The sequence below is a fragment of the Camellia sinensis genome, chromosome 5 (assembly GCF_055761805.1).
Source record: "Camellia sinensis isolate YWXY chromosome 5, ASM5576180v1, whole genome shotgun sequence".
In the NCBI taxonomy this organism is placed as follows: domain Eukaryota; kingdom Viridiplantae; phylum Streptophyta; class Magnoliopsida; order Ericales; family Theaceae; genus Camellia; species Camellia sinensis.
The window spans coordinates 178,089,606-178,112,350 of NC_138965.1; the positions used below are offsets into that span (position 1 = coordinate 178,089,606).

General features: G+C 33.5%; 1 protein-coding gene across 1 annotated transcript; it reads left to right on the forward strand.

Annotated features, from left to right (window-relative positions):
* The first annotated feature begins 1,483 nt into the window (after positions 1–1,483).
* Positions 1,484–2,798, forward strand: LOC114259902 (uncharacterized). Its single transcript, XM_028199929.2, has 4 exons — positions 1,484–1,937; positions 2,026–2,358; positions 2,410–2,520; positions 2,608–2,798. The coding sequence occupies exons 1-4, from the start codon at positions 1,484–1,486 to the stop codon at positions 2,796–2,798; spliced, it is 1,089 nt and encodes a 362-aa protein (XP_028055730.2).
* Positions 2,799–22,745: the final 19,947 nt, after the last annotated feature.

A 22,745-nucleotide genomic window follows, 5' to 3' on the forward strand; every position in this document is an offset into this window, starting at 1 on the left:
TTTTAATGATGTCAAGTAATTTTATTTTTTGTACAAAAGGGTAATTAGAAATTTTATTTTATTTTTCTATTAACTCTATTAAATAATAAACTTTGATAAGAATGTATTTATAATTTTCAAAATTATAAAGAGTAATTTGTATTTCAAACAAATTTCAGTAATTCATTTATAGGATATTTGCAATGCGGTAAATGTTACTTAGATGGAAAAAATATTTAAAATTTACTAAATCTCAATAGTATTTTTCAAATAAATTATGATAAGAATGCATTTATAATTTTCAAATTTATAAAAAGTAATATGTATTTCAAATAAATTTTAGTAATTCATTCATAAGATACATTACTTAGATGGAAAAATATTTAAAATTTACTAATTCTCAATAGTATTTTTCAAATAAATTATTATAAGAATGCATATATAATTTTTGAAATTATAAAAAGTACTAGGTATTTCAAATAAATTTCAGTAATTCATTTATAAGATACATTACTTAGATGGAAAAATATTTAAAATTTACTAATTCTTAGTATTTTTCAAATTTTGAATAATTTCAGGGTAACTAGAAATTTTATTTTATTTCTATTAACTCTATTAAATAATAAATTTTGATAAGAATGTATTTATAATTTTCAAAATTATAAAGAGTAATTTTATTTCAAACAAATTTCAGTAATTCATTCATAGGATATTTGCAATGCATTAAATGTTACTTAGAGCATCTCTAAACATTGTTGTTGTAATGCCATTGCTATTGCTATAATTTGGCAATGAATAGTGCTATTTTGCCAAATTATAGCAATGGTGCTCCAATGGTCATTTGCTATTTTGGCAAATCTCAACCAACTTTTCCCTCCAAGTTTGTAGGTGTTGTTTGGATATAGATTTTTTTGTGATTTTATTTTTGTTTATTTTTTGTCTTTTGTGACATTTCTTTTACCTGTTTGTAAAAAAAATTATATATTTATATTATTTCCAACTAGAGAAATATAAAAAAATGAAAAATTAGAATATATATGTATATATATACATATAATTCACCCCAGCAAAAAATATATCACTACATATTTAATAATTTTTTTTAACTACACATAAAAAATAAACAATCACCAATTACCCACCAACAATCATCCATCATTCACCTATCATTCATTCACCAACAACCAACTACCAACAACCATCCATTATTAACCCAGCATTTATTCATCAACAACTACTCACCCAACAATCATCCATTATTCATCCACCCACCCAACAACCACCCATTATTCATCTACCCATCCAACAACCATCCATTATTCATCCACCTACCCAACAACCATCCATCATTCACCGCCCACAATTTTCTCCATAAATATAACATAAGGTTTTCTACAATTTTCATATTCACTTACCCATCATTTTAATATCTTCTAAACTCTCTCTACTCACCCAGTAGATTTTCTACAATTTACATATTCACCCACTCACTCATCTACCTACAATGAACAATTTGACTAAAGTCATATTTAATGAAGATTTTGATGAATCTTCATCATCTGATGATGATATCATCATAATGCAACTGTTCATAGCGCAACAACAAAAAATACAGACGTTAAGCTTAAACCAACCAACCAGACATGTTGGTTCCACAAGTGGTCGTCGATACATTATTTGTGAAAGGGTCAAAGGCGACGAACAAATTTATATAGATTATTTTGCAGATAATCCTGTCTATTCAGAAGAATACTTCAGAAGATGTTTTCGAATGAGGCGATCATTGTTTGTTAGTATCTTACATGATATTCAAGAAGTGAATAAGTACTTTATCCAAACTCGTGATGCCACTGGTGCTCCTGGATTATCCGGTGTACAGAATATGATTGTAGCGCTTTGGATCCTACAGTATGGCGCGCCTACGGATGCTGTAGACGAGTACATTAGAATCGGCGAAAGTACTGCAATTGTCGCCTTGAATTTTTTTTACCAGATCAATTGTTGCTACCTATGAAGCCGTTTACTTAATATCCCCAAATGAAGCAGATATCGCTAGATTATTGCAAGAGGGAGAGCAACGCAAGTTTCCTAGAATGTTAGGGAGTTTGGATTGTATGCACTGGCGTTGGGATAAATGTCCAACTATCCAAGCCGGTGCTTACACTAGACACTACCACAAACCAACAGTTGTAGTCGAGGCAGTTGCCACCTGTGACTTGTGGATTTGGCATGCTTTCTTTGGCATGCCTGGCTCTCTAAATGATATTATTGTTCTTGACTGGTCGCCTTTATTTGCTAAATTAACTAGAGGACGTGCCCCTACTACCAACTACACCATCAATAATCACAGGTACACCATGGGGTATTATCTTGCAGATGGTATCTATCCTCGTTGGGCAACGATTGTGAAAACAATATCTTAACCTCAAGGTGCAAAGAGACAACTATTTGTGAGGATGCAGGAGGCATGTCGGAAGGATGTCGAAAGGGCATTTGGAGTGCTCCAAGCACGATTTAATATTGTTAGAGTTCCAGCTAGAGGTTAGAGTGATGAGGATCTATACTATATCATGAAGACGTGCATTATTTTGTACAATATGATCATTGAAGACGAGTGTGATATTCCAGAAAATGAACGCAATGCAGCACAACTTGAGACGAATACCAGTAATACCTGTTGTCAAGTGTCACGCGATCCGAATGAGGAGTATGCTCAATTTATGTTGAATCGGCAGAGGATTAGATCTACTGAAGCCCATAACGCAATTCGTAATGATCTAATTGAAGACTTGCGGTCCCGAGCTGGAGAGTTAGAGTAAGTTTGTATTTTATCTTTTTAATGATAGTTAATGTCATTTAATGTTAGTTATTGTCCTTTTATTATAATAAAATTATCTTCATTTAATGTCAGTTAATGTATTTTATCTTTTTATTGCCTTCATTTGAAAAAATATATTTATTTTTTTACATTATACTTTATTGAAAAATTTAAATTATAATAAAAATTAGTCAACATTATACATTGCAAAAATAATATTACATTATTTGTAGAAAATACTCAAAAATAAAAAAAATAAAAAAACATGAAATTTCATTACAAAATAAAAATTAAATTACAAATAAAGACTAACAATTACATCAAAAATTAAATGACATTGCAAAATTTAAAAATACATTATCCCGTAATTATTCATCAGGAGGCATGGGGAAATAGTAATTTAGGCTGCTGACATTTAAGGACCACTTGGCGAAAATCTCATTTTTACGCATTGTGTAATACGCTTTCGTTTGAGGGTCCAAAAGAGAAATATCAGTAGTCATTATCTCATGTTCTTGTTTTCTTATCTCAAGTTCTTTCATTTCCTGCAGTGCTTGAATCATTTTTTCCTTTTCTTTCATCTTTTTTATTTTCCTTCTCAGCAAGGTGTTGGTTAAATGTCTCCAATTGTATGCTCATTTTTTGGACTTCAGCTTCAATCACTTGATTTCTCTGAAATAATTCTTTTGAAGCTTTCCTATCCATAGGCTTTTTACCCCTTGCAGTGACACTGCTCTTACCAACAGTTAGATTGTTACCAACACTTGGACTAGTGCCATGTTTAAGAGAAATGTAGTTATCCATAGGGGAATCGAGGGCTGAATCAGGGGAAAACGGTGTATGTATCCTTGACTTCACCGTGTTCGTAGGAGCTAAATCTTGCCACCTGATATTGTTTTGCAAGATTGGCCAACAATGTTAAAAAACAAAATGTTTATTTTCATCTTGATGGTATAACAATTTTGCTTGAAACATCTGTATCAATAAAATATTAAATTAATTAATTAGTTAAATTTTATATAAGTCAAAATAAAAAAAACTAACATAATAAATGAAGATGAAATCTTACTATATCAACTTGAGACATCCCACTTGGGTGTAGATTTTCGACTAGCACTAAGCACCCATAAAATTTGTTGCAACAATTCATGATTACACCCCTTCGAGATGAGATAGATACTTGTATTCTTGAGTGATCATTCTGCAATGAACAATAATTTTCAAAAATTCTTCCACAAAAATGAGCATGAGATTGTGAATTCCCAACAATTGGGTCTTCAGTAATGTGACACCAAGCTCTACAAATTGCCACATCTTCTGGAATGGTGAATGATTTTTCTTTCTTTATTTTTGATGAACCTTGTTGGAACAATCTTCTGTGTATATAAAATAACTTGAAATAAATTCAAAAAAAATAAATAAATAACATACCAGATTTATTTATCGAACCAAATTAAAATTAAGACCAAGTCGAGTGTGTGACACTCTGTCCTTAAGACAAATTCGCCCCGCTACGGTACTTACGGTTGAGTGGCGTCTATCTCCCAGGATACAATGATCTTCACAAACTGTAGTAGTACTCCAAACAATTTGTTCGGCGAATCAAACCTGTGATCTATACTCTTTTTAATTTATTCTAAAACTAAATATGAAGAATAAATGCACTAGGAAAAAAATGGACAGTAAAAAGACAAAATTTGAGACTGATTTTTTTCATCCCCAAGACTGTTGGAAATACCAAGCATTTATAGGCAACAACAATGGACCCGAATAGGTGTAATCTGGTAATGAACAGGTGCCCAACTGTTTTGACCGTTGGAACTTCTGAACATATTATTCAAACTTTTGAATAAGAAACCGTTGGTCAACAATTAAAAAGCCTGTAGAACTTTATTATTTATTTAAACTATTTGAAATATATATATATATATATATATATATTAAACTAATTAAATATATATATTAAACTATTGAAATAGTTAAATAAATAAATAAATGATGAGGTACAAACTTTAGGAAACTTTTTAGGAACCTAAAATTTGAATTTAGAATTAAATTAAATTCTCACAATTACAAATTTTAGGAAACCACTTAGGAACTCAAAATTAGAATTTAGAATTAAATTAAATTCCCACAATAATTTTTATTGAAAAAATTCAAATGAATTTTATCTAAAAAATTAATGTTAGACCCGAAAACGACATCAACTTCCCATTCACTCATAAATGGTTTTGACGTTCCGTCTTCACTGTGTGACTTGCCACGCGGCAAGGAACACGTCACCTCTTCGAACCTACCCCAAACGTTGTTTGGGGCCCACTCAAAATAGGGCTAAAAAATATGCCTATATTAAACCATTTTTCCAACAATCCCCCACATGAATGGAATTTGACGGAGGGAAAATGCAACAACATGATCTAATTACAGAGAGTACAGAAATTGGAAATATTCTGTAAAGGATAGGTAGCTTTTGGCTTTGAACCTTCCCTTGTGAGACACTATCGGATTTACTAGCTAACCAGTGAACATGATGTCTTGAACTGTTCAGCCGTTTGTGTAAACCAAGACAATAGAACTCACACAGTATATTCCCAGACACAGTTTAGTTCTCACTATTGTGTTCATTTTGGCCCTGAACAACTCGGTCTTTCATGAGTGTTCTAAAGACTTGTAGCCCTTCACAAATCTTATAGAACCGGCCCAGTTCACATTAACATAGGTGATTCTTATGAAGAGTATCCTGCCATACTCCACTAGGTTTACCTAGATATAAGAATCATTAAAAGTATTACTTAACCTAAAACGCTGCAGACATCACTATTTCATCATAGAAATGGGTAGGAGTTGGACTCCCCAATGATCCTTCTGAGTCATTCACAACTCGGTTGTCCCTTTGAACCTAGATCTTGGGATCTCCAGTCAACTAGGTTGGGTTACCGTTGTGGTAACTCTTATTTAATAGGCTTAAGTCCCATTCCCCTCGATGAATTTTCAACTAACTCTCTTGCTAACCCTTTGGTTAGTGGATCCACTATGTTGTCTTTAGACTTAACATATTCTATGGAAATAATTCCATTAGAGAGTAGTTGTCTCACGTTGTTATGTTGACGACGAATGTGTCGTGACTTAACGTTATACATATGACTCTGTGCTCTACCTATAGCTGACTGACTATCGCAATGTATGCATATAGCAGGCACTGGTTTTGGCCATATTGGAATATCTTCAAGGAAGTGGCGAAGCCATTCTGCCTCTTCCCTAGCTTTGTCTAAAGCTATGAATTCAGATTCCATAGTAGACTTAGCAATACAAGTCTATTTGGAAGATTTCCAAGATACAGCCGCACTACCAAGAGTAAAGACATACCCACTGGTGGACTTCGAGTCTTTAGTATCCGATATCCAATTTGCATCACAATATCCTTCAAGTACTGCTGGATATCTAGTATAATTAAGCCCAATGTTACGAGTAAATCGGAGATATCTTAGAACCCTTATCATTGCTTTCCAGTGTTCTACTCCCGGATTACTCGTATATCTACTTAATTTACTTACTGCATAAGCTATATCTGAGCGAGTGCAGTTCATCAAGTACATTAAGCTTCCAATAATTTGGGCATACTCTAATTGAGAAATACTTTCCTGTACATTCTTAGAAAGATACAAATAAACATCTACAGGAGTTCTAGCAAGATGATCATCATCTTTGCTGAATTTGTCAAGTATTTTCTCAATGTAATGAGATTGTGACAAAGCATAACCTTCTGATGTTTCGGTAATTTTCATACCAAGTATTACATCAGTAATGCCCATGTCCTTCATGTCAAAATGTTTATTCAACATTTTCTTGGCAGTTTTAATCATGGCATTATTACTACCAATGATGAGCATATCATCTACATAAAGACATACAATGACATAACCTTTATCTATGTTTTTAATAGAAACACATTTGTCACACTCATTAATTTTAAATCCATTTGACATCATTGCCTTGTCAAATTTCTCATGCCATTGCTTTGGCGCTTGTTTTAAACCATATAATGATTTAACCAATTTACATATTTTCTTTTCTTTCCCTGGAACAGAAAACCCTTCTGGTTGTTCCATGTAAATTTCTTCATTTAACTCACCATTTAAGAAAGCGGTTTTCACATCCATTTGATGAATTTCTAGATTGTATAGAGATGCAATGGCAATTAGCATTCTAATGGATGTTATTCTAGTAACCGGTGAGTATGTGTCAAAGTAATCTAGACCTTCTTTCTGTCTAAAACCTTTGACTACAAGTTTTGCCTTGTATTTGTCTATTGATCCATCCGCTTTCAATTTTCTTTTGAAAATCCACTTGTACCCAAGAGGTTTACAACCTGGTGGCAAGTCCACTAATTCCCAAGTGTGATTTTGCAATATGGATTCAACTTCACTATTGACAGCTCTTTTCCATAAAGGAGTTTTAGGACTGGACATAGCCTCTTTAAAAGTTAAAGGCTCATTTTCTAACAAAAATGTTAGGAAATCTGAACCAAAAGATTTTGAGGTTCTAGCATGTTTACTATGCCTAGGTTCCTCTTCCTCATTTTGATCTAACTCTTGCTCTTGATCATGTTCTTGATCATTACTAGTAATAGCATCAAAAGATCTCTTATTATTACTAGTCTCTTGTCCAGTCTTATTTAGAAATACATGTTCAAAAAATGATGCATTCCGAGACCCAATAATAGTATTTATATGCATTTTGGTATGTTCTGATTTATGAATCAAAAACCGATATGCACTACTATTCTTAGCAGAACCAATGAAAATGCAATCAATGATCTTAGGACCTATCTTAGTCTTTTTAGGACTAGGAATAGCCACTTTAGCCAAACACCCCCACACTTTTAAGTATTTGTAGAATGATACTCTACCATTTCATAAGGTGTTTGATTCACTTTTTTTCGGGGTACTTTATTTAAACTATAATTAGCAGAAAGTATTGCTTCCCCCCACAAGTTCTGAGGTAATCCAGAACTGATTAACTTGGCATTCATCATTTCTTTTAAAGTCCTATTTTTCCTTTCAGCAATTCCATTTTGCTGAGGTGAGTAAGGAGCGGTGGTTTGATGAATTATTCCATGTTCTTTACAAAATTCACCAAAAGGTGATTCATATTCACCACCTCTATCACTTCTAAATTTCTTGATTTTCTTACCAAGTTGATTTTCAACTTCATTCTTATATTGAATGAAAGTTTCCAAAGCTTCATCCTTGGTTCGAATTAAATAAACATAACTATATCTAGTATAGTCGTCTATAAAAGTGATAAAATATTTTTTCCCACCTCTTGTTTGAATTGACTTAAAATCACAAATGTCACTATGAATTAATTCAAGTGGTTTTGTACTTCTTTCAATTGAATGAAAAGGAGTTTTAGATAATTTTGCCTCAACACAAATTTCACATTTATGATTTGAATCAATGTCAAATTTAGGTAAACATTCCATATTAATTAATCTACGTAAAGATCCATAATTAACATGTCCTAGTCTACCATGCCATAAATTTGAAGACTCAAGCAAGTAAGAAGAAGATGTATTATTATTAATAACTAAAGGTACAACGGGCATTACATTTAACTTGAAAAGGCCACCAGACATGTAACATTTTCCTACATACATCCCGTTTTTGGTAAGTACAAACTTATCACTTTCAAAAACTAGCCTAAACCCATTCTTACTCAACAAAGATCCGGAAACTAAATTCTTGCGAATGTCCGGTACATGCAACACTTTGTTGAGAGTGAGTTCCTTTCCAGATGTCATTTTGAGTACAATCTTGCCTTGTCTTTCAACTTTGGAAGTTGAGGAGTTGCCCATAAAGAGTTGTTCGCTATTGTCCAATATAGAATAAGATGTGAACATCTTTTTGTCGGCACAAATATGGCGAGTAGCACCAGTGTCCACCCACCATTCTTTAGGATTTCTGACAAAATTTGCCTCGGAAATAACTGTAGAAAGATTAATATCATCTATACCATTGGAAATATTATCCACTTCAGTCATGTGGGCTTGAGCAGGCTTCTTGCTTGTTCTTCTTTTGCTTTTGCCTTTCCTACGGCAATCTTTGGCCCGATGTCCCTCTTTGTCACAGATGTAACATTTGCCATTAAACTTGTACTTTTTATTTCCCCTCCCCTTTAGAGCCTTGTGATGAACTTTCTCCAAAAGACTTTCGTTTCTTGATTTTTGAAGCATATTCCACCACATTTGCCTTAGACTCCATAGGATTCTTACCAGCTCGCTTTTCAAAATTGCGGTTGTCCTCCTTAATCCTCAAACACACAATTAATTCGTCCATAGAAATTTCTTTGCGCTTGTGTTTGAGGTAGTTCTTGAATTTCTTCCAGCCTTTTGGTAATTTTTCAATTAAGCTTGCAACTTGGAAGGATTCACTGAGAGACATGTCTTCTGCGTGAATGTCATGCAGAATGAGTTAGAAATCTAGAGCTTGGCTGATCACAGTTTCTGAATCAACCATTTTCTCCAACGATTCCCAAAGTTCCTTTGCTGTCTTGATTGGACTGTAGACGTTGTATAATGTGTTGTCAAATCCGTTCAAGACGTAATTCTGGCAAAGGAAATCGGCATGTTTCCAAGCTTCAACCGCAGCAACCACTTGCCGGGCGGTTTCATCCTCTTTCAGGATAGGAGCCTATTCACGTAGAAAACGAGCCAGGTTCAGAGTTGTAAGATAGAACAACATTTTCAGTTGCCATCTTTTAAAGTCAGTTCCTGAGAACTTCTCTGGCTTCTCTCCATGATTTATTGGTACTGTCACCATAGGAGAGGGGGTTGGTGCAATCGCAGCTACCACAGTAGTACTTGTTTGGGCATTAGTTTCAGAAACCATCAATTCTAATATATAAAACAAAATTATAATTAGAATTTACACTACACAAAAAATTAAACCAAATTCACAGAATTAAATTCTGTAAAAAGAAAAGAAACAAAAATGTAACTTTTATTTTCCAATTAATTTGAAAATAAAATAAAATTTTATTTAAACAAATTAATTCCACACAGAAAATTAAATTCTGCAAAATAAAAGAAATAAAAAACTATAACTTTTATTTTTCAATTAATTTGGAAATAAAATAAAATTTTATTTAACCAAAATAATTCCACACAGAAAATTAAATTCTGTAAAATAAAAGAAATAAAAAACTATAACTTTTATTTTTCAATTAATTTGGAAATAAAATAAAATTTTATTTAACCAAATTAATTTCACACAGAAAATTAATTTCTGTAGCACTTCAATAATTAAAATACTAAAATAGAATTTTAAGTAATGAAAACTCAGAAAATAATTTCTAAAACCCAAAATTAATTTCTGAAAAAAATTTCACAAAAATACATTCTGAATTGTTACTGACACCAGTATCGTACTGTCAAGTAGCATATAATCTCTATTTGTTTTTCCAACCAGAATATTATTTTGTAAATCCACAGAAAATAATTTTCTTCCGAAATTATTTACGAAGAATGAAAAAAGGGAAACAAACAAAAAATTCTGTAAACAGAATAATTCGAATCTGTCTTAAGATTGTTGGAACAATCTTCTGTGTATATAAAATAACATGAAATAAATTCAAACAAAATAAATAAATAACATACCAGATTTATTTATCGAACCGAATTAAAATTAAGACCAAGTCGAGTGTGTGACACTCTGTCCTTATCTTGTTTGGGCATTAGTTTCAGAAACCATCAATTCAAATATATAAAACAAAATTATAATTGGAATTTACACTACACAGAAAATTAAACCAAATTCACAGAATTAAATTCTGTAAAAATAAAAGAAACAAGAATGCAACTTTTATTTTCCAATTAATTTGAAAATAAAATAAAATTTTATTTAAACAAATTAATTCCACACAGAAAATTAAATTCTGCAAAATAAAAGAAATAAAAAACTATAACTTTTATTTTTCAATTAATTTGGAAATAAAATAAAATTTTATTTAACCAAAATAATTCCACACAGAAAATTAAATTCTGTAAAATAAAAGAAATAAAAAACTATAACTTTTATTTTTCAATTAATTTGGAAATAAAATAAAATTTTATTTAACCAAATTAATTTCACACAGAAAATTAATTTCTGTAGCACTTCAATAATTAAAATACTAAAATAGAATTTTAAGTAATGAAAACTCAGAAAATAATTTCTAAAACCCAAAATTAATTTCTGAAAAAAATTTCACAAAAATACATTCTGAATTGTTACTGACACTAGTATCGTACTGTCAAGTAGCATATAATCTCTATTTTTTTTCCAACCAGAATATTATTTTGTAAATCCACAGAAAATAATTTTCTTCCGAAATTATTTATGAAGAATGAAAAAAGGGAAACAAACGAAAAATTCTGTAAACAGAATAATTCGAATCTGTCTTAAGATTGTTGGAACAATCTTCTGTGTATATAAAATAACTTGAAATAAATCCAAACAAAATAAATAAATAACATACCAGATTTATTTATCGAACCGAATTAAAATTAAGACCAAGTCGAGCGTGTGACACTCTGTCCTTAAGACAGATTCGCCCCGCTACGGTACTTACGGTTGAGTGGCGTCTATCTCCCAGGATACAATGATCTTCACAAACTGTAGTAGTACTCCAAACAATTTGTTCGGCGAATCAAACCTGTGATCTATACTCTTTTTAATTTATTCTAAAACTAAATATGAAGAATAAATGCACTAGGAAAAAAATGGACAGCAAAAAGACAAAATTTGAGACTGATTTTTTTCATCCCCAAGACTGTTGGAAATACCAAGTATTTATAGGCAACAACAATGGACCCGAATAGGTGTAATCTAGTAATGAACAGGTGCCCAACTGTTTTGACCGTTGGAACTTCTGAACATATTATTCAAACTTTTGAATAAGAAACCGTTGGTCAACAATTAAAAAACCTGTAGAACTTTATTATTTATTTAAACTATTTGAAATATATATATATATATATATATATTAAACTAATTAAATATATATATTAAACTATTGAAATAGTTAAATAAATAAATAAATGATGAGGTACAAACTTTAGGAAACTTTTTAGGAACCTAAAATTTGAATTTAGAATTAAATTAAATTCTCACAATTACAAATTTTAGAAAACCATTTAGGAACTCAAAATTTGAATTTAGAATTAAATTAAATTCCCACAATAATTTTTATTGAAAAAATTCAAATGAATTTTATCTAAAAAATTAATGTTAGACCCGAAAACGACGTCAACTTCTCATTCACTCATAAATGGTTTTGACGTTCCGACTTCACCATGTGACTTGCCACGCGGCAAGGAACACGTCACCTCTAAAAAATATGCCTATATTAAACCATTTTTCCAACAAACCTTTCATAGTGATTCTGTGAAAAAACTAAGAAGAAAATAATTTGTGAAGTTTGGCGTGAAATGAAATTCAGATAAAGAGAAGAGAAAAGAAAAATGAAATTTGAAATGTTTGGTTTGAAATGAAATTGAGATTAAGGGTTTCTATTTATGGAAATACAAAATATGACCGTTTGTAGAAAATGATTGTTAATTTATAGTTGTTGTTTGAAAGAGGAAGAAAAAGTGCCGCTGCTCAAACCCATGTGCATTCCAATAATAAAATAGCATTGTTGGATTATATAATCCAACAGCTCATCTATCTATGTATCTAGAACAATCCATGTGCATTCCAATATCTATCTATCTATATACCCTCCTGCTGAGTCATCTCTCAAGTCTATCTATGACACCAAGCTCTCTCTTTATCTATCTCTCGGCTCTCTCTTCATTCCTCTCACCAGTCTTCATCTCTCTCTCATCTTTTCTCCTCTCCTCTCATCTCCTCAAATCTTCCAAATCAAACCCTAACCAAGCCATTCTTCCTCAAACTCTCTCTCTCTCTCTCTCTCTCTCTCTCTCTCTCTCTCTCTCTCTCTCTCTCTCACACACACACACACACACACACACACACACTCACACTCACACAGATACAGAAGCTCCCCGATCTTGCTCCTCTGCAAGCTACACAAACCTCAATTCGTCGCCGTGGATTTGTATATTTTTTTCTCGATCTAAAACGGAGAAAGTTTAGATCAGCTCAGATCTGACCCCACGCATGAGATGATAGTGGTTTTTGTGTCTATTCATAGGAGTCCATTCATAGAAATAGCAAGAAAATTAAGTGTCAAAGCTCAGATCCGGCGAGTCAAAGCTCAATTCCATGAAATACAAAGAAAATTAGGAGTCCATTTATGGAATATATATATATACCTTTAGTAGCAGCTTTCATAGAAAATATATATATATATATATATATATACCTTTTGCAGTACCTTTCATTTTCTCTATGTGCTTGATTTCTCTCTCTCTCCCATGTTCATTTTTTTTTTTTAGTTTTCCATATATATATATAATGTATCTATATGCATATCATGTTTAGTTTTGAGTTTAATTCATTTGAATACTCTCATCTCTGTTCTTTGTCTTTATAGGTATATATATCATCAGATTTGAGGGCTTTCTTTTTCTTTTTTTTTTTTTTTTTTTTTTTTTTGTTGATAACGACAATGATGATGAAGAAGATGAAGCCAAATTCCTTTTCAAATTGCAAGTATTTTTTATGATATTATCTTGCTCAAATTCTTTTTTTTTTTTTTTTTTGAAATTGATTACTTGAAATTGCTAAAATTGATTCATTTATATTACTTGAAATCCTGGAATTCAAATTATTTTTTTATTTTTTTCTTCAGATTGATTAATTGATTCTGAAATTTTTAGCTTTAGAATTTATTTATTTTTTGGTGAATTTTGCTTTTGTTTTGGAAAATACTTGCTGGGAAGGATGATGAGAGAGAGAGAGAGAGGGAGGGAGGGAGGGGAAAACGGTTGGTTTTGGTGACTTGGCAACTTTGGCAGCTGCCAAAGCTTGTGCCATATTTGACACATGTTTTGGCATTTGCCAAAGATAACAGCTGCCAAAACTTGTCATTGGAGAGCACTTTTCACTAACACCTGTTATAAAATGGCTTTGGCATCTCCCAATGTGTAGACATGCCCGAATGTCCCGGGCTTCGCGCGCGAGATTGCCGCGAAATCCCTTTTGTTCTTAGCTACTACAGTTCGGACTCAATGTCACGGTTTTGGATCTAATCTCGCAAAGTGCAATGCGAGATTGATAAATCACCAAAGAGTCTAAATCTGGCAAATCATTTTGGAAAACTGATTTTTATAAAGAAGTGCCAAACATGGACTGCTTTGCCAGATACAGGGTCGCCACCTAAATATTTTGTTTTTTGAAAATTTAGGAAACCCTGACTTGTGCCTAAGGCCACGTGTCTGTCATCACCAAAGTTGCCTCGGCTCGGGAACTTGTGTACGAGAGGGGAAGGTCATGCAATGAGCACCCCCGTTACTAACATGATATCTTGTTTTTGAAAACACATGTGTTCTTATTCCGGTTATTAGCTAGAATTACTATGTGATGTGCACAACACACAAGTATAGACTAGATCACCTAAGTTGGAACAAAACAACTCATGTTTGTTTGTTTGAAAATGGTTTGAATGTGCTACTCGCAAGTAGGCTAAGACGTGGATTTGCCACCCTCGAGTGGGCTTAGAAAACATGATTTTGCCACCCTCAAGTGGGCTTAAAACTCGCATTTCGATGAATTGTTCCAATTCAAGCAATCCAACCTTCACCCACAGTTATTCAGGCAGTTATATCAAATAAGCACATCCTCATGGTAAGCATGTTGTCATGGCAACACTCACACTCATGCAAGATGCTAAAGCGAAAACACTCACAGTGTACTCCGAGCCAAAACAAAGAACTAGTTAGTAATCAATGCATGATCCTAGTTTAGGTTAAGATGGCTAATGCAACATATGCAAAATGCAACTAGAAATAGGCTCGGCTATTCTAAGATGGCATATGAGATGCAACTTGATAATCATGTATTCAAATCGGTATTGAAATACAATGTAGATAGTATGATGCGCCGAGCCCGATGCATGCAAGACAGATGAATGAATGCAAACATGCAAGCATAAGGATGCTAATCAAAACATGACCTAGAACTAACCATCGTAAGCGGTTAAGTAAAAGGGAGAAAGACGTGGGGTTGGAAGACATTCACACACTCACGCACACTTATTACAAAATTTGCCCTCTCGACGGAGGGTCCGAATAAATAAACTAGCTAGCTACGCTAATCTATTCTAACTAATCTAATAATCTAATTAGACTAATTATTACAAGACTGAATTGAAAATTAGCTATGCTAAGCTAATTAAGAATTTACAATGATGGAATCAATTAGCAAATACATCAACTAATTAAACAACGAATTAACTAACTACACAAAGCAGTTAAAACAGCCTTGAGGAGAGGGGCATATGCATGCTTGGTCGGCTTCGCTCGGAAATCCAATGTCGTGTCTCATGTTGCCTCTGTTTGCACTGTTTTAGACTTCTGAAAACTCTGCAAATCTCCAAAACACCTCTGATTCACCTCATGGACATGCTGAGAGGTCATCGGCCAAGAGAAGTGGTCATCGGCCAGAGAACAATGGCCATCGGCCAAATTTGAGGCTATCGGCCAAATATTTGTAGCCGATCGGCACACCAGATAACTGATCGGCCATCTCTTCTTGCAAACTCTCCTTTTTGCTGCAACAGAGCACAAACAGAGGCATGGCAATGTATTTGCAAGAAAATATGTGTGCAACCACACTCCTTATCATGTTTAAGATTCAAAGGTGTGTAGTGCTCGACCCTCGGGCCACCAATCACGCATTCCAATGCATGATGGCCAAAGGAGCCAAGTGTGCAATTCAATGTAAAATGAATGCACAAAAACACAATGAATGCCTAAAACTCTATCACGCGGAATCAAGAGCGTCGGCGACCGAGAATTGAGGTACGTTTCATCACTTTAAGTATGAAACGTCCCTCGTTCCTCGTGTTTGGTTTGACACCCCAAACCAAACACAATGCAATGTATGCAACATGGAGATGTTATGCAATGCAACATAAACACGCCAAATGCCATATGACTCAAGCATGCACGCAAGGCTAAAGTAACAAGCATGCCAAATGCAATGCAACCTAAACATGCAAACGTGCAATGTACCAAGCATGCAAACATGCAATATACTAAGCATGCAACAACATGCAAAAATGTCATGTGATGCAACTAGCATGTAACAACATGCAATGCACCAAGCATGCAACAACATGCAACGATATGCAATGATAGGTCATGCGACAAGCATGCAAATGTCATGCAACTCAAGCATGCAAGCATGATGTAAAGTAGCAACTTTGAACAACATGCTAAATGGACTTAAACTAAAGATGGACTGACCTCAGTCATGCCCAAAATCAGTGGCCAAAGTGTTGAAATGATGGTATGAAAAGCATGAAAAAGGAAGACAAGCATGCATGCCAATTGGCTCAAGGACTAAGGCATAAAGAGGACAACTCTTAAGAGCACTTAAAGAGTGAAAAACATGCAAGTGTGACAAGACTACATGCTCTGAAATGATGCTAGGAATGATGCCAAATCACACAAACAAGTCAAGCATAACATGCAAGAAAACTCAAGGCTTAAGGCTAGCCAAGGAGCTTGCACTAAGGCCACATGAATCAAGCCCCAAAGAGCCAAGGACAACCAAAACAGTCCTAGATCATGCCAAAAGGAGTCTAAAACATGCAAGGGCCAAAGCTAAAACAAGCCAACATGAAGGGCATAAGGCATGATGCAAGCAAGGCCAACAAAAGAGATTGCACTACACCTATTACAACCGAACATGGCATGACTTAACCAATAAAAAATAGAGTTATGGCATGTCAAAATAAGCCTAAAAACCCACTGAGATGGCATCCCAAAAGCCTAAGTATGATGGCATGCACAATGACCCACTCTTAAGGCATAAAACACAAACCTCCCAATGCACGGTAAATGTGACAAATGTGAGTGCAAGATCACACTATACGGACTGAAATATCATTTCGAATGATGGCAAATCATAAAAATGGTCTAAGCAATGCATGCTAATGACTTGGACACTCAAAGCCAACAAGCTAGATTGAACCAAGGCTATACAAAACAATGCATGCATGACCAAGACAATACAAATCAGAGCCAGAGCATGGTAAAACATGACTAAAAGCTTCTTTGAGTTGAGCCAAAACATGCGAGAATAATGATCCAAACACATGATGCATGTTAGGGCAATAGAGAGGATTGCACTCAAGTGCATGGTGCATGCAAGAGGCTATTAAACCAACCTTAGAAAGAGGTATAACATGGAAAAATCACATCAAATACTTGCTGAAATGGAGCCAAAACAAGCTAAGCAAACATGCCACTATTATGAGCCATTAATGCAAGCATACAATACATTAGGAGAGGGGCGTGTCCATCTCCTATTCAAGACTCCAAAAACACCTCTCCACCACTGAAAATCCTCTGGATTTCAGTGGTGAGAAGGTCAAAACAAGATGGTTCCAAATCTCAAAAAGGAAGGCACAAAACAAGGCCAAACAAGGCCTAAGAGGGGGTAGACAAACCCCAACACAAAAACAACCTTAAACAAACATCAAAAGCATGAAAAATAAAAACTTATTTTAGTTTAGAGTTAAGCTTAAAACAACATGCAAGTAGGTCTAAAAGCTTAAGCCAAAATGGGGGATTAAAAGGTAGTTTACTCACCCTTGAAGAACACCTTCAAGAACACAACTCCAGCACCTTTATTGGATCAAAACCAACCCAAAAACACCAACACCAGCTCCTAAGCACCTCATCAACAAAAGGATGGTGTTTCACTAGGTGCTCTAGTGCAAAGGTGTGAAGAAAATACACTTTAAGGCACAAACACACACACAAATATGGAGAGAGAGAGAGAGAGGGAGATATATATAGAGAGAGATATATCACTTCTATATCAATTTTCAGAACCCCTGGAAAGGGAGGGGGAGCTCCCTTCTTATAGAATTTCAATTCTCAAGCTTGTTGAACAAGCTTGAGTCTTGAGGCAAATCCTTCCATACACGTGTATGGAGGATGAGAATTATGCATACCAGCTATCACAGCTGGCACAAAACATTTACAAAAAGCAGATGGAAAGGTCTCGGCTGAAAAATATAGCCGATCGACCAAAAAGAGTGTCGATCGACCAAAAAGAGTGCTGAACGGCCAACACTAATGGCCGATAGCAAGAAGAGAAGGCCGACAAGCACAAGGCTTGGACGATGGGTTGTAGAGATGGCCAACAAGCCACCCTCTTCCCTCAGAAGAAAAAACACAAGTGCTTGGTCCACAACCAAGAACAAAACAGACAAGTTGAGAGATCCTAAGGCAAGACGTGTAGCCGAGACCTTCAGGAACTCAAAACGAACACGAGCATGGATGATCATCGAGTGTTCAAACGATGACGTCCAAGTCTTGAGGACGGTAAAAAATGGGGTGTCTACACAATGGAAAACTATTGGAGATGCTCTTAGATTGAAAAATATTTAAAATTTACTAACTCTCAATAGTATTTTTCAAATAAATTATGATAAGAATGCATATACAATTTTTAAAATTATAAAAAGTGATATGTATTTCAAATAAATTTCAGTAATTCATTCATAACATACATCACTTAGATGGAAAAATATTTAAAATTAAATAATTCTCAATAGTATTTTTCAAATAAATTATGATAAAAATGCATATATAATTTTCAAGATTAAAAAAGTACTATGTATTTCAAATAAATTTCAGTAATTCATTCACAAGATATATTACTAAGATGAAAAAATATTTAAAATTTTCATATTCTTAGTATTTTTCAAATTTTGAATAAATTTAGGGTAACTAGAAATTTGTTTTTTTCTATTAACTCTATTAAATAATAAATTTTGATAAGAATGTATTTATAATTTTCAAAATTATAAAGAGTAATTTGTATTTCAAACAAATTTCAGTAATTCATTCATAGGATATTTGCAATGCAATAAATGTTACTTAGATGCAAAAATATTTAAAATTTGCTAAATCTCAATAGTATTTTTCAAATAAATTATGATGAGAATGCATTTATAATTTTCAAAATTATAAAAAGTAATATGTATTTCAAATAAATTTCAGTAATTCATTCATAAGATACATTACTTAGATGGGAAAAAAAAACACACAATCATATTCAATGACAATCGAAAGGAGATTAGTTTCAATCCAATTAATTCTTATGCAATTTCTACAACAGTCATAACTATCATTCACCGATAGTCCAAAACAGATATTTCTAAATAGATATACAATCTCCAAAACAGAATAAACATTCCAATTTTTCATTGGTAAGAGATAACAATATCCAACTCCACCATTTATATAAACATCTATCCAATTTCACATTCTTTATACCAATTCCATTATTTATACAAAATAATCGTTTGAAACATTTTAGGGCAAAACTCCATTTTCTTCCCAATTCAATCCATGTGTCAAAATCAACAAATTTAACACAACAAATCCTCATATCTACACCCATAATTATTTTCAATACCTTCATTTGAAAACCCCTCTTTAGATTTTAAACCAAAACCCTAGGTTTGTTTAAAATCCTCCAAATCCCAACATTATTTACACAATCAACAAATAACTAAGCTTAAAATCATAGGAGAATGTAAAAAGTCCCTACCTAAAGGTTAGAAGACGAGCAAAGCAAGGAGAAAACTTCAAAGATGCCGAAATCAAATTTTGTTCGGATCAAAATGGAGCTCTTGAGATACTCTACCTTTTTTCCCAAAGATACTAGGGAAGAGAAACCAACGGATCTAGGTGAAAAAGTAGATATAATGTGAGTTCTAGAGAGAGAAGCTCAAGATCTAAGGTTTTGAAATGTTTTAGAGAGAGAAAGAGATAAAAAAAGTAATGTAAAAAGTGGTTGTTACAAATTGATATACGTACAGTCTGCTTGAGTATGAGAAGTGACACTCGAGCGCCAGACACAATAAGTTGTTTCACTCGAGTGCGAGAAGTGACGCTCGAGTGCAGAAAGCATACTTCTAGTAGTTTTGCAGACAACAGACCAATGGTCGAGCATAAGAAAGGTCGCTCGAGCGCCCACCCACTCGAGCGTAAGAAACGCCGCTCGAGCGTAGAATACACTCTCCCAATAGTTTTGCAAACCTGCAAAAGTACTTAAAGTTCACAAAGTCCGCTCAAGCGCAAGAAGCGCCGCTCAAGCGGAGGAGCAAAATTGTAGGCATTAAGAGTTTGGAAGCTAAGCAGCTAACCTGTCCCAAACGCAACCACAATAATCCATTAGCCAAATTTAAGGAGATACAAGGGAAGCAAGGTGTGAACAACAATATGAAACCATGAAACCCATGTCCGGGATACAACGAGGGTCGGTTCAAAACCAGAATTCCTATAGAATAATTTTAGGGTAACGTTTTCATATAAATACCATTTTTGTTTGTCATCATAATAATAAAAGGGTGATCATTGTTGGGTTTGGTCAAACCAAACCATCACTATAGTTCATGCATTTGGAATTAAACCAATTCAAATCATAGATACCTTAGAACAAAATTAGATTGGACTAATAAAATGTTGTTCGGTTCAATTTGAAATTATGATTATTAAAACCTTATTATTATTCATAACATAATTATAAAATATTGCTTATAATCTACTAAAACATCATACAATAACCCATTATTTTCAAATAAGAATGGTTTAAAACTAGCGTTATTATTTTACAATATCTATATATATATCAAATGATTTAATTCAGTTTTAAATTGAAACAATAGTTATAAAATTGTGGATCGAACTATGAATTATAATTCACTTATTTTAATAAAAATTAAGATTGAATCATTCATCTACAAAATCAAACCAAATCGTAAAGTTCAACCCACAAGTTGAGCTAAGCCAACGCACCTGAAAAAATTTGATGAGTATATGTATCACATCGTACTTTTTCGGGTAAATTACAAACACATCCCCTAAGATTTATTTAAATTATAAATTACCCCTTGTGGTTCTGGAAATTACATTATGCTTCATAAGGTTTCTAATTTCATAACAAATAGGTTCTTTTATTAATAAATCATCAAGTTAATTAACAGTTTTTAATAATATTAAAATTTTATTTCAATTAATAATTCAGATAATTTTATTATTGTATAGGTAAACAGTTAGAAATTTCACTTTTTCAATTAATTCTGTTAAATAAAAAATTCTGACATGGAGGTATTTGTAATTTTTCAAACCATAGGGGGTAATTCGTATTTTAAGCAAACCTCAGAGTGTGTATTTTTAATTTACCCTACTTTTTTCATGCAACTGACATGATTGGTTAGACACCAAAACTAATATGCTGGTCAGAAATCACCAAATAATTGATATACTGTTAGTTAATTAGAGCATATCCATCTAAATTTTTAAAATTTGAACGCTTTTGTGTACCTTTAGTCTTCTTTTATTTGAAGGAAAAAGAAAAAGGAAAAAGAAAATAAAAGAAAAGATATAAAGGGGTGATGTCAAAAGCCAAGTTAGCTTTTGGTACAAGAAATGGAGTTCATTTGGTATATCAAAATAACGTTGTTAGATTGCTATATTGGATTTGACATATTTTAGAACTTCACTTTGGATTAGATATTCTACCACTAGACTAGCCCGTACGTCATCTCATTATCATGAGAAATTATTCAATATTTTTAGGTAATGTTCCATTTTATTTATTATTTGACATTGTGCATATTATCTTTTAAAACTCTAACGTAAAAATAAATAAATAAATAAATAAAATAAAATAAATTCATATAATTTAGACCAATAGCTATTATCTAAAACATTATCTCAAATTGCTCCAACAACAGTTAATAAAATTTCAATTATTCTTTGATATTTGCTTAACATGTCAAGTTGAATTTTCTATTTAAAAAAAAATAAAAATTGTAAAAACTTTAGGGGATTAGGTTGAGAGCTTCTCTCTCTAGATTCTTGAAAGAGAAAGCTCCCTCTGTTGTTACCCACAGAGTCTTGAGGGTTCCTTATCAGATTTTGATCTGGTTTGGATGGTGCTGTGTGTTGTTACTGATTATGGGCTCTTTTGTCCAGATTTAGGGGGATTTGAAGTTTGTTTCGGTGTAGGACAGAGTTTTGTCCGGCTGGTTGTGTTGTTCGGCTGGTTGTGTTGTTCTACAGAGGAGAAGAATGTTTGATTATTTTGTAGATGTGCTGTTTGCGGTGGGTTATGAATGAAGAACTCCATTTAAGCGTGTGGATATAGTCGGTTTTGTCTGCTCCGTCGTTGGCTTGGTGGCTTGGTGTTGGGCTGGTTTCAGACGCCGTAGCTACTGTGTTGAGGATGATGTTGGGTTCATAACCATTGTTTGGAGGCAAGTGTTCTACCTCAGTAAGTGCAAAGTGCTGCTGTTCCATGTTCTGAGCTCCGTGCTGGTAACTCGTGGAGCAAGGGGTTAGTGGGTTTCTTTCTGTTATTGATTCTTAGCTCATCGTTGTTCTGTGGGAACTTCTATGTTCACACCGGAGTGACGTGTCATGCTCTGAATTTTTGTGTTGTGTGGTTGGATATGGTGGTAACGCCATTGTGGTTCTTTTTTATCTGCTACGGTTTGCAGCTTTGGTAATGGCTGGTTATGGAGCTAACTCAAGGAAATTGATGGAGGTGTGGGGACACGCTTCTGGTGCGTGTTGGTGCTACTGGTTTGCTCATCATATGGACAGCTAGGGACGGCTGTTAGTGTGTTGGGGTGATAAAAAGCTAAGTTTGTCTCTTGTTATAAATATATATAATATGTATATTGTATATGTTTTATGTGCAATGCTTGCTGATGTTCTGCTATCACGTAGGGTAGTTGTTGGTGGGATTTT